The sequence below is a fragment of the Psittacula echo genome (genome assembly GCF_963264785.1).
Source record: "Psittacula echo genome assembly, chromosome: 3".
Lineage (NCBI taxonomy): Eukaryota > Metazoa > Chordata > Aves > Psittaciformes > Psittacidae > Psittacula > Psittacula echo.
In genome coordinates, this window is record NC_137736.1 from 22,273,495 (window position 1) to 22,287,186 (window position 13,692).

A 13,692-nucleotide genomic window follows, 5' to 3' on the forward strand; every position below is an offset into this window, starting at 1 on the left:
GAGACAAGGGAGAGCCGTAGAGGCTGCCGGAGTGTTGGCCAGGGATTTGCATGGGTTGGAACAGGCTGCAGGCAGCTAGAGAAGGAGGTGTGTGTAGGGGGTGTATGTGTTCTGACTTTACATTAGCTTCATGCCTCAGTCAGTTTTATTTCTGAAATGAAGCATATGCTTTGCTCCTCATTGTACATGTCAAACTTGAGATTTTTATATCCAAATCAGAGTTGTTATGAAAGTACATTGGCTTCACCATTTAAAAAAATGCTTTAGAATGCTTATTTGCACAGAGTAAGTACTGAGTATTATAAAGCAATTGCTTCATAAGCAGAGGATGTTCTCAATCCAGACTATTTTCTGGTTTTTGGGGTAAAGTCTATAACACTACTAATGACAAGAAGCTTTCTTGTCACTGGTAAGAAGGTTATCAGCTTGTTTCCCAAAGGCCTTGTTGGAATAGCTTAAGCTGAACCCTATTTCAACAAAATGAAATGGCTTGTGAAATTGAGCTAATTTCAGTGAGTTCTTAAGGGAGAAACTTGGGAGAGTTCCTCGCAAATTCTAAAATGAAATAGTTTGTTACAAAATTGTTCTGCATCTTTTCCACTGTTGGTTTGTATTTTATTTATTTATTTATTTTTTCTAAAGAACAAAAAAAATCCCCACCTGACTTTAACTGGTTGTGCAGCCCAAAGTTTGCTGAAGAAATAGAGAACCTCATAGTATATGAATGGAAAAAGTTCAACTTTTTAAACATTGAATCTTTGAGTTTTCTTTCTGCTTGGAAAGGAAGGCAAATTTATAAGTTCTTCACAAAAAAGATACTTTTGTTCTATTCCTAGTTATGTAACTTAATGTTAGCAGCATAGTTCTCAGTATTTCATATGATGCTAAACCATGACACTAAATTTTGCTCATGTTCATGTCAGCGGTTGGCCAGAACCGGCTTTCAGAAAAGCAGGGCCTTGCCACATGTCAGGTCAGTGATGGCTTGATGAGACTCATGTCCACATACCAGGAGCTGGTATGGGCTAGGCTACTCTTCAAGTGCTGTGGGATGAACTAGACCCAGACTTTAAAGTAAATGGGAGCAGTGTACATTTCTGAAGTACCAGATTCAGTCGACTTCATGATACTGGGCGCCACATATTTTGTAAGTTGTGTATCCAGTATTTCAGAAGTTCTCAATGGTGAAATAGTTTTGAGGAGTTTTTTCTACATGGATTTTTGGAAGCTATCAGTGTTAGGGGTAAATAATAATCTGTCTAACATTTTTAGTATACTTTCGTGTGCATCTGTAAGAACTAGTTAATAGTAACACTCTGTTTTGGGGACTAGGGATTCTCTTTAGCCTTGTTTATGGGATCTCATAGGATTTAAAAAGAAAAACAAAACAAGCCCACAAACAAAACCCTAGAAAGTAGCCTGAGTATTTGCTTGTGACCTAAATTTTAATATCAATTCCTTGCAATTTTACATGTTCTATTTCCAACAGAGGAAGGACTTAGTTGCACCAAAATTCTTACTGGATGCCACTCTGCCTGTACACAGATGCCACTGAAGGAGAACTGCCATGGGTTTATTTTCTGCTCAGTAATTAAGAAGTGTTAAAATCTGATTCTCCTTCAGCCTCTGCAAATAAGAGGGGGGCTGGGCCACAGAAGGGAACATAATGACCCTAGTGCACAGCCCTGTGCCTGCCAGTGGCCCACTGGAAGAGTGCCCTGTGCTTATGAGACTCCCCCCTCCAGAGAAGTTAAGGGTGAATGAAGAAGAGCATGTAATGAATGTAAGTAAAATAGTCCTGGCTCCTTAAACTCTTCCCACTTCTTCCGTGGCTAGGAGCTGCGTTTCCACTTCCTTGAGAGCATGGGAACTTTTGGAAAGCAGGCTCCTAAGGAATACGATGGCTGAACCTGGTAACGGTTGCTTGTTTTCCTTCTTGCTGGTTGTCGTGCCTCGTATGACCTGTGAATTAAATACAACTGTGGATAATTGTGTGTGATCAAACAGCTCCTTATTTTAAAACAAAAAAAAAAAGACCAAACCAAAAGTGGGCACTGTGTACACATCCAGTCCCAAAGTGCATAGTGTACTGTACACAGCACAGCATGTCACCCTAAGTAAGGTGGTGTTGCTCTTCAGCTCCTGTGAGTGTTTTTTTCACTGTGCAGGATTAATGCTTTTATGCTTTAAGAGACAGTATAGAACAGTAGGTTACTGTGAGTAAAGCTTCTGAGTACTCAATAATTGAAAGTTAATTCTAACCCAGAATTTTTCTGTGATTCTGTCAAGGAATGATTACTGAAAATAGATCACTGTAACAGTGGATCTGGACTGTTTACTTGTGACAGGGTAAACAGAACAATTATGACACTTTCAAAGTACATCCTCACGCTTGCTTTCAGAAGAAATGGAAAACTGTGGCCTAGAACTGTGAAAGAGATAAGGAAGACTGGTAGTCACATGGTTGTGAGCTTCCACTGGGATTCTGTGCATAAGAGCAAATGTGAGGCAGGTTTGTGTGTGTTTACAGTGATTCCGGCAGTGGTACATCTGGCTTTTAAGAAGCACATTGAAAATAGGAAGGGATTCAGAAAAGCTATGAGAGTAAGTCTGAAAAAAACCTGATTGCTAATAGACTTGAGAAGTTAAATCCCTGCCCCAAAAGAAGATATGGGGTAACTTGCTCACAATCTGAAAATAATTCACAAAGTGAATTATTACCTAGGATGGATTTTTCCATAAGGATTTATTTATTTATTTATTTATTTATTTTTTAACCTTTCCTGAAGAGAAATTTAGTCATCTCAGCTCTGGTTTTAAAGCAAGAGCTGAATTGCAAGATAGCTGTGGTTTGTGTGTTATAGATTAGATTGGGTGGTCCTAAAGAGTTTTCTTGGACTGAAGAAATGGTTGCAGTTGGATCAGTGTTTCTGATAGAAAGGCTAGTCAGACTTGGCACCTTTTACAGGTAGCCTCAGCAAAGAGGCTGGAATGGATCTAAGTGTGCCACAAGAGTTCTTGTGTTCTTTCGGAGTATGTGAAGTCTTAAGTTTGCCTGCCTTATACTGCTAAATGAGGCTTTTGTTCAGGGCTGTTAACATAGCCCTCTCCTAACCTATTGATGCTTTAGACTTGCTGAAGGTGGAATATTGGTATGTTTTGTTTGGGTTTGTGTGTTTGCTTTTTAATTGCTCGCATACCAGATAACTGTCTGACTTGTCTTCTGGAGTCTGCTTGCTTTTTCTTTTACCTGGTACTAAGAAGAATTTTAGATGCATATGAAGAGAGGAGAAAACAATGCATTCTTCAGTTGAAATGCAGCAATTTTTGCCAGGATATTTAATGTTTGCTTTAACGTGTTAGTGTAGGATTAAAAAGCGCTTTTAGCCTAACCTTCCTCACATCCAGAGTTGTTTTTGACCATGTCTAGAAACTTCATATGCAACCTCTTATATCTTTGGAGAATAGCACATCAGGTGGTCTTTATGTGGGGTGTTGAGATAGTGACATGGACTTGCTTGCTTGTAGACAGAGGAGCAAAGCCATGCATCTCATTGCACATCTTTTGATGGCTAAGTGTGGCTTCTGAGCATAGAAGGGTCCAGCAGCTGGCTCGTAGCTTGTTTGATTCTGGGACCCCAAGCACATGGCAGTAACTGATACCAAGTCTGAAGCTCAATGGGAGGCACATGATCCAGTTGAAGATGTCCCTGATCATTGCAGGGAGGTTGGACTAGATGACCTTTAAAGGTCCCTTCCAACCCACGCCATTCTATGATTTTTTTATGCATCTCTTAAAGTGAGATGACATCAGAATTGTATTACTTTGGTAGTGAGGTCAACTTCCATGTCTTCTCAGCTGCTGTTATGCATAGCTGCATGTCAAACTATAGAATGCAAATTGTCAGGTAATGTGGTTTTTGTGATGTCTTGAAACAAGCGGAAAACACTAACAAAGCAAATGCAAAATTATTGCTGTCATTAGCAAATGCTAAAAAAATGTGCACACTGTTTTGCTGAGGTTGCATCCTTAGTGGTATGTGCAATCAGATAATTTCCTAATGGTTAGCATCTCTGCTGTACGCCTGGAAGAAGGTGTAGCTTAATTATCCTCTGTAGTTTGCAAAATGGCACAAGCTATTTGCAGTGTCCATGCTTTTGAAGCTGTAAATATGAAGGGAAGCTGTTTTTTAACAGGCTTCTATTGTATAAATAACTCAGCTTAGTTCTATTTAAGTTAACATATTTTTTTTCTGGAGCATGACTTTACATAGTTGGACTCTGGTCCATTTCTAAACAAGGGATGAGAATCACTGGGTTATGTGTCTTCAAGTACTATCTGGGTCTTACATAACTGTCTTCTGTAAAACTTTTTTGGATGGCACTGAGGAGGTTTTTATGCTTATACTATTTTACAGGTTTCTAGTGTATTTTGTGGCTTCAGATAAAGAATGCTAATATGTTGTTGGCTGGACTTAATAATTTTCTTAATGATTAAGTATAGCATACCCATAAATGCGGAAGATTATCCTCAGGCAAAGTGTTTGCCCGATGACTTATAATTAAACTTTGAAATGTGCATGTGTTAAAAATAAGTTGCTATTTTCATCTCTTTAAATGCCATGCAACAGCCTAATTTACACTTTTCTTTTAATACTTAGTGGTTAATTTTGTAACCCAGAGGTGGCAACCTTCCTCAAATGCTCCCACATCTTGGGTGTTATAATAGTAATTATGAGAGATGCAGTTTTCATAGAAATGGAAATCTTATTTCCTTAAAGTTCATAATAACAATATTGTTAAAATTATCCGTGATGTTTCGCAAGTCCTTTGAGTGAGATTTTGATCACCAAGGCATATACTGAGTACATAATAATTACCGATCTAAGTGAGCTAGTTTTCATGTAAAGTAAGGAAAGGATAAGGTTAAAGTTTCAATGTGCTCACTTTTTTAATACTGATTAGATAAAGATTCAGAGCAGGCTCTTTATAAATGTCCTAAGAACTCAGTAGAAACCTACAGTTAATAAGATGATTTCTTGTAGCCTGTTTGTCACTCATGATAAAGAACACTTCTAAATGCTAGCAAGGGTTTCTCAGACAAACTATAGCAGGTTTCATGCTCTGGAAGAATTCAGTTGCTAAGTAAAACTCAAGATAACTTGAGTTTGGATTCTTGGCCCTGTTGAACTGGCTGATTCAAACACTAATATAAATGTGTGTGTGATACTGTGATGTTCCTCCTCTCTTCTTGGTTCCTTTTGTCTTACAGCCACAAAAACTCTTCAGTGTAGCTCTTATCTCTTGTATAAAGTGTGTTTGAGAAACTGCTTATCTCTTTAACAGCGTGGCTTCTTAAATCGTGTTTTCGTAAATCAGGCTTGAAGATTGTGAACTTTCTTTTGCTGTCATGGCTGACTGCTTCTTTTGTCCCCTTGTGTGTTAGTCTTGTCATCACAAGCTCAGATCTCAGTCAACTGAGGTATGACTGCATAAACTGTAGGGCCTTTGCTGGAACTACAGGTGGAAACTTTGCAGCTTTGAGTTAACTTTTCATTTTTCCCGATGTCTTTTTCTGGAGTAATTGCACAGAACTCCATTTCTTCAAAGCTGTGCAGTCATTAGATGCCTGTTTCAGGTGATCTGTTAAAAGCGTGTCTTAAAGGGCTCAATGTGGCATGGTCAAGAAACCATAGCCTTTCTACTTCAGTAGATGACATGTTCTCAGGGAATGTTATTTTCATAATCTCAGAAATAGCTGAAATATAACTGGAAGCATACAGCTTAGTAGGACACATCTGACATGTTGCCCTGTTAGTTGTACCTGCAGCTTTCATGCTTACTTATCTCAAAAGGGGAGGGGTGGACATATTTTTTTGTTTCACCCCTTCGCTGCGTTTTTTCATTGCAATACTCAGAATATTAGTGAACATCAAATATGTACTCACCAGTGGTCAGACTTTTGTTTATCAGTGGTAATAAAAGGTAATTTTTAAAGCTAAACTGAGTCAGAGTGACTTTGCCGTCTCCTGTGTTTTATGCTCTTAAGCACCTGACCTTGAAGTAAGCACTCATGTTTGTGTGGCCAAAGATCTTGATTCTCAATTATGGGTAGATGACAGACAGTCATAGGATGTGTGTTTAGGGTGGTGTTCAGGGAACCTCTGAATGGCAAGGAGAAGTAATCTCTTCTGTGGAAAACAGCAAAATGTGAGAATCTTAATAATTATAATGGCACTAATTTATTAAAAGGCCCTCAAGCTGAAGATAAGTCTGTCTTTGTTCTGAGATAGTTTTGACAACAACCACAGAGGTAATGAGAAAGTAGTGTCCAACTAACACTCTATAGGAGTGTGCTAAAACTGGGTATTTTCTTGTTAAACTTGCTGCAAGGTCATACAGTCAGAAGTGGTTCTTTGCCTCCTTTCTTCTTTCTTCTTTCTTCCCTCACGCTCACAGTAAATAGCCACTAATCTTATGGTAGATGGATTTAATGGTGAATGTCAAGTTTTGGAGTAATACGGTGCTCAAGGAAAGAATAGCAGCCATGTTCTTAAGATCTTTAGAAAGGTTAAAACAAAAAAAAAGAAAAAGAAAAAAAAAGGTGTAAAAGGAGCTTTAATACTATATTTGTACCTATGATTAAATAACTTTTTCATGTCTTAGCTATAGTCCAGCTGAGTCTTACACAGCATTTAGTTAAGATGGCCCTTAAAATAAGCAGCCAACATCTTTTAAGAAAAAACCTGGCCTTTTTATTGCTGTAAAATGAAAACTAGGGCTTTTACAGCAGAATTGTTTCTGGAGAACATGCTGAAGCTCTGTATTTGAATGGGAACAGGGACATTCGTTTCTAAGAATATTGACTTCAAGTCCATCTGGATTAATCCGCTTTGCTCTTAGTTTACTGCCCAGTTTGAACCTCAAAGGAGCGATAGACAGTGATCTTTTTAAATATATGATCAAATGTAGAACAGATCAGGAAATCAAGAGGTGATGGTGGTGCTGCTATTTGTGCTGACTGGAGGACACTTTTGCTGTTGTTCCTACTGGCCTAATTACAGCAACTGGCGAGCAACCTGGTCTAGTGGAACGTGTCCCTGCCCATGGCAGGGGGGTTGGAACTAGATGATCCTAAGGTCTCTTCCAACCCAAACTGTTCTATAATTGTACTATTCCTGAAATGGTACTCCAAGTAGAAACTGGTGATCTAGGTTGTGTCCTTGTGACCAGCTAGTGGCCTGCATGAGGACTTGGTCTGCTCTGTCACCTCCTATGTCATGGCATTGCTGCCTCTTCATTCAGTCTGTGCCGGAAGACTTAGCTGTGGAAGGGGCTTTCATGTCCCTGTGAGTGGAGGAGCTTGCCATCATACAACTGTAATACCTTGCAATTGGCATCTGGCCTGATACAGGGAATAGTTTGGCCAATGCTATCCTAAATACAGAAGCACATTCTTATATAAGCAAGCATAAAGTTACAGTTCTTCATTGCTCTTTTGATGTTAATTTGTGCTTCAAGATAAAATTACACATCCAGTATGAAGATGGTTGATGGCTGAAAATAAATCTGTTTGTTTGCTTTAACCTATTACCATTCTTTGTTGCAGCTCTCAAGTTCCACTTACAAATATAGGAGTGAGGAATTCAAGAGACAGTTTTCTCATCTGCCGGATTCCGAGAGACTCATAGTAGGTAAGATGCAATCATACAAAAAGCGTTTGTCTTCTGGCTCATAATTCCAGACTGCAGTAGTGCCAAGGCTTCTTTTTTGTGGCAAATTCTAACTATAGCTGATAACTTCCTATTTTTCTGTCTCCAAACTAGCATCAGATACTTTCAGAGAAAGTCAGGTCCATACCCCTCTTCTGTACTGCCTGTTTTCTGAAAAAAGACAAATTCCTTCAGGAGGTTGAGAAGTGAAGGAGAGGGTACAGATCCTCCAGTTCATTTGGATACGAGATGGGAACCTCTTGATGTCTTTTCCTTCTGCTACTTTTTAGTACTTTACTTCCTGACAGCAGTGGAGATGTGACAGCCGTTAGCTGACAAGCTGGAAAGAAAGATCACTATGCAGGGTCATGGTGAGCAGTGAACACAAACTCAACATATGTGTATTGGTTTGTGCAATGCAAGTGTGAGAAAACCAGGTAGAGTTAATCCTGAGGGCACTGAATTTGTTGTATGCTCTTTCCAGCACAGACAGAAAACTTAGTGTGATGCTACAAGAGGTACACTAACCCTAAACCTACCCCTACCCCTAACCTAGACGGTTGCCCTTGGCACTTGATTAATGTGACTTCTGGGACTGAGTGACACAGTCCCAGAATTACAGTCCCACTTGTAATTTAAAAAAACACTTTTTGGAGACAAATGCCAGCTATCTGGTATGAGGACATAAAATTCAGCATTTAAATGAATAATTCCCATCAGCTATCGTAGGATATCATTGAAAAACACAAACAAATACTCATTTTATCTTGACTTAATGGTGCGCACTTGAATGTATTTGCCACCATGGTATAGAGAGGGCAGATAAAAACATTTTGTGCCTCACACTGGTGTGTGCGCATGTGGTTACTGCCCGTACTGAGCATGAAGTATGTTATCTGATGCTGCTAATTCTGGGCTGGTTCATGCCTTGAGTGGAGGTTTTTCACATCCCAGTATACCAGTTTAGCTTACCCATATGCTCATGACATAGGTGCAGGCATAGACGTAACACTCAGCTGGAAGAGCAGAGGAGATAAGTCTATGGGGTGGGAGGAGACAGAACAAGGTGGCAGAGACTATCAAACTATGGTGCATAACTACTTGGCATCAAAATGTTCCTTTTGAGCTCTCTGTTATGCTCCACTTCAGAATTCAGAGAAGGTAAGCCTGTAACCCTACCCCCTTTGCATGCAGTAATGCACCTTATTTCTCTTTTATTACTTGTCTTGCAGGTAAGTCTGCCTATGCTGCCTGAGCATCATGAAAGAAATGTACTGTCACAGAATTGGGATTTGTTTTAATACAAGGGTGGTATTGTTTAATGTTCACCTCTTATGCCATCTTTAAGGAAGTGGATATTGGGAGGCTGTCAGTATATGTTTCCAGTTTGCCATGAGTTCTGTCCAGATTAATGGAAGATAAATTTGTGCAAGTGACAGCTCTGAAATTGTTAATTACCTGCATCCTTTTCCAGCCTTAGAAGGAATTAGTTTTCCTCTAAATGCCTTTTGCATTTTTGAAATACTTGAATTCAGTACAGAAGTGAAACAGAAGAAAGGGATATTACTTCATAGCATTGTTTTGGTATGTCTCCTGAAAGAGGATTCGTACAGAAAGACATGGAGCAAACTGAAGCACAGGTTCAATGAACAGACTACCTAGGATTTGGAGAAAGATTTAGTGATGGGCTAATCTCAATAATGTAGGACCTGTTCCATCAGAAGCAAAATCATTATTTTTTATACATGATGGAGTTTTTACCCCATAAAAAGCAGTGCTTCTTTGGAAGGACTTTTTGTGTCTTCTAAGCAAAGGGCTTTTCCTTTGCTTGATGCAGAGAAACTTACAGGCTTTACAGTGTTCAGAGAAGCTATTACTTGCTGCTGTTCATTAAAGTAACTGTAACTACTCCATTCTTAGCTTAGCTGTGAAAAAACCAAGCAGCTTCCACTATAATGAGCACTGTATATAAAGATTTTGTGAAATATAATTATTTTCTTATAATGGAAGAGGAATGACTTGGGAATTGAAATGGGAGTTTAGAGGAGTGCCACTAATTTTTCTGAAAATGTTGTTTACAAGCAGCATCACCTTTTTTGTGTAGGTTGGTCATGGTGTTATCACTTGTCTGTCTCCCTGCCCCAAACATAGAAGTCGGATACAAACTTCTTGATAATGCTTTCCTCAAGTCCTTAACTTCAAACTCCTGCTGCCTTCCCTCTCCCTGCTATCTCAGTGTTCTGGTATCTGACTTCTCTTTAAACGTGCACTTACAGCTTACTGGTTTGGATTTCTTTAATTCTGTTTGAAATAATGTCTTGTATATGTGCCTCATGCTTGTTGCAAGAAATTCTATTTCTACTTGATTATTTGAGGGGAAAACCCAAGGGAATTTAAAAAATCATAATAAAAACTCCTGTAGATGCAGACTTACCTTGAAGTTAGGATGGCAAGGGTCTTCTGAACCTCTTGGTGCTCAGAACAACTGTGTTCATCATCTTGTTGTACACAAAACCAAAATTCTGTCTCAGACACTAGCAGATACATTGCTTTTCAAAATAACAAAACTCTTTGATACCTCTGAAGTTAGAATCAATAACATCCTGCTTGAATAGGTACATTTTCTATACATAAGGTAGCCTTCTTTAGGCTTGAGCTTCCAAAAGGAAAGTCTTGAGTTTCTAGCAGTAGTACTTCTGAAAATTCCTTTTGAATCTTCAGGGTCTGAAATTATGTAACTTGAGAGGTTTTTTTAAAAATGCATTAAAGTCCTCTGACCTGGTTCTTAATCAGCAGGTATCTAATGATGGGTAATTGTATTCTAGATGAAATCTGTTTCTCAATAGGGATGTTTCAGCCACGGGCAGTATCATAATAAGAATGACAGTCAACTTCTGAAAATATCTGATGCCTGAGGAACTGGGTAGCTTCAAGCTGCCTTTTAGTGTCTCACTTTGCAGATAGTTCTAGCTAGAGATTAGAATCTGTTTAGTGGAAAATGATTATCTTACTACAACGTGACAGTGGGATTGAGTGCGCCCTCAGCAAGTTTGCCGCTGACACCAAGCTGTGTGGTTCAGTTGACACGCCGGAGGGAAGGGATGCCATCCAGAGGGACCTTGACACGCTTGTGAGGTGGGCTGATGCCAACCTGATGAAGTTTAACCATGCCAAGTGCAAGGTCCTACACCTGGATTGGAGCAATCCCAGGCACAGCTACACGTTGGGTAGAGAAGAGATTCAGAGCAGCCCTGCAGAGAAGGACTTGGGGGTGTTGGTCGGTGACAAAATGAACATGAGCTGGCTTCAGTGTGTGCTCGCAGCCCAGAAAGCCAACCGTATCCTGGGCTGCATCAAAAGGAGCGTGACCAGCAGGTCGAAGGAGGTGATCCTGCCCCTCTACTCTGCTCTTGTGAGACCTCACTTGGAGTATTGTGTGCAGTTCTGGTGTCCTCAACATAAAAAGGACATGGAACTGTTGGAACAAGTCCAGAGGAGGGCCACGAGGATGATCAGGGGACTGGAGCACCTCCTGTATGAAGATAGGCTGAGAAAGTTGGGGCTGTTCAGTGTGGAGAAGAGAAGGCTGCGTGGAGACCTCATAGCAGCCTTCCAGTATCTGAAGGGGGCCTACAAGGATGCTGGGGAGGGACTCTTCATCAGGGACTGTAGTGACAGGACAAGGGGTAACGGGTTCAAACTTCAACAGGGGAAGTTTAGATTGGATCTAAGGAAGAAATTCTTTACTGTTAGGGTGGTGAGGCACTGGAATGGGTTGCCCAGGGAGGTTGTGAATGCTCCATCCTTGGCGGTGTTCAAGGCCAGGTTGGATGAGGCCTTGGGAGGCATGGTTTAGTGGGAGGTGTCCTTGCCCATGGCAGGGGGGTTGGAACTAGATGATCTTAATGTCCTTTCCAACCCTAACTATTCTATGATTCTATGAACATATGAACTACTGTTATGTAGGAGTTGACTGTATATATTGATGGCTTGGCTTTGCGAACGAAATTTTGGGAAGGGCAGTACCACGCTCACTACATGCATGATGACTAAGGGCAAGTGGAATGGGCAAAAACTTACTGGAGAAAAGCTGCATAGGCAATCAGGAAGATTCCGCACGAGACTGTCATCTCCTAGGTCAAGCTCCAGCGATTAAAGGCCTGAACCGCCTGGAGGCATGGTTGGACCTGCAGTTTCCAGTGCACCTTGTCACCCACCGTTTCGACCCTCGCCTGTCGCTACAGGGCTTTGCAAGTGTGAGTAAACCCTTCCAGCCTGCACAGTGGATTTTTATTTTTTGGGTGAGGCACAGTGTGCGTGGAACTGGCCCCACCCTTTATACCTGAGGTTTATCTGCCAGGGCCTAGATAGCTAGGACAAGTGACAGCGAAGTCCTCAGGTCATAGGTTTGGTTAGAGTGTCCTCCTCTTAGATGGAAGACCTTACAAGGCTAGACGAGCTCCATCAGCCCCGGTTTAAAAATAGAAGTTTTCCTTCTCCTATGAGGATGGCATGTCTTCGCTAACGAAGATTTGGAAGGTGTTTTACCCTCGCATTCTGAACAAGACTGTCATCTCCTGGGTCAATCACAAGCAACCGATGATGCGATAGCGCAACATCAAGCGTCTGAGCGGGATTCTGACTTAGAGACATTCAGTCATAAGCCCGCAGATGATGGCCTTGCGCCAGTGGCTCCTCAGCCAAGCACACGCACCAGGGGTCTGAACCTGCGGTTCTTCTCGTACTGAGCAGGATTACTGTTGCAACAACACATCAACAGTAGGGTAAAACTAAACTGTCTCACAACGGTCTAATCCGAGCTCACGTTCCCTATTAGTGGGTGAACAGTCCAACGCTTGGTGAATTCTGCTTCACAACGATAGGAAGAGCCGACATCGAAGGATCGAAAAGCGACATCCCTATGAACGCTTGGCTGTTCATACGCTGTTTATATACTGTTATACTATAAACATGTTTGTGTATTCTGTTGTTTAGGCACTTTGAAGTTTGACTTATGACTGCTTCTCCTGTGTACTCCTGATCTTGCCTGATACCTCTTCTCTGAAAATACAGGATAATGCACAGGGGGATTAATACATGGAATGCTGTCCTCACACAGACATTTCCATCAGCCTTGGCATTGGGGTGTTCTTGAACAATGATCTAGATGCAAATCAGTACAAGCCTGCCTTCACAGATTTTTGAAGATTGAAAGAAATAGCTTTTTATTTGTATTGTAATACCCTTATCTCATTTTAAGTTAACATGTTTTGGTCAACTGAGCTGCATTAAGTGAGTAAACTTGTTCTTGCTCTCTATGCATAGATTATGCCTGTGCACTCCAGAAGGATATCCTGCTGCAAGGACGCTTGTATCTCTCTGAAAACTGGCTCTGTTTCCACAGCAACATTTTCAGATGGGAGACCACAGTAAGATCTCTTAGCTTGCTTTAATCCTTGAATCCCACCTCTTCGTCCTGTACAATCAGGATATGACTCCCTCAAATCTTGCCCTGTAAATCTCATGCTAGTACCTTTGCACTGGAAAGATAGAGCCTTCACCCGTGAGTCGAAATGCAGATCTGTTGCTCCATAAAATGAGAATAGCATTGGAGACATGAACGCTGAAATAAGCCTACTTCATCAGTCATGCAGTAAGGTGTTCAGGAGTTATGCTGAAGCTGATCTCTTACATTTCTGGATGGCAGTTTGCCTCTCCTTACTAAGGAGAGTTGTCCTATAAAGGGATGTAACATGTAATGTTTTCCTATAAAACCAGGAGCATGACACAGTACATGGTGTTGCCCTGTTCAAGAACTCTTCAGCTTTAAACCTTACTTGGTTTAGTCTGATGTAAATGTCAACCTAAGAACAGCTAAAGAGAATCTGTAAATGACCTTGGCAAGTTCTCGTGTTGTGGTGTGTAGCTTTTGAACAGTATGAGGAAAAGTAGGTATTTGTGACATTGGCCCTCTATTTCT

The 13,692-nt window shown here is 40.7% G+C and overlaps 1 protein-coding gene across 1 annotated transcript in view; it reads left to right on the forward strand.

Moving 5' to 3' along the window:
- Positions 1-13,692, forward strand: part of GRAMD1C (GRAM domain containing 1C) — a gene marked incomplete at both ends in the record, with an annotated part of 56,735 nt that overhangs the window by 11,957 nt on the left and 31,086 nt on the right. Inside the window, 2 exon segments of the mRNA XM_080613499.1 lie at positions 7,610-7,694; positions 13,038-13,141. Of these exon segments, the coding sequence (XP_080469625.1) occupies positions 7,610-7,694; positions 13,038-13,141 (189 nt within the window).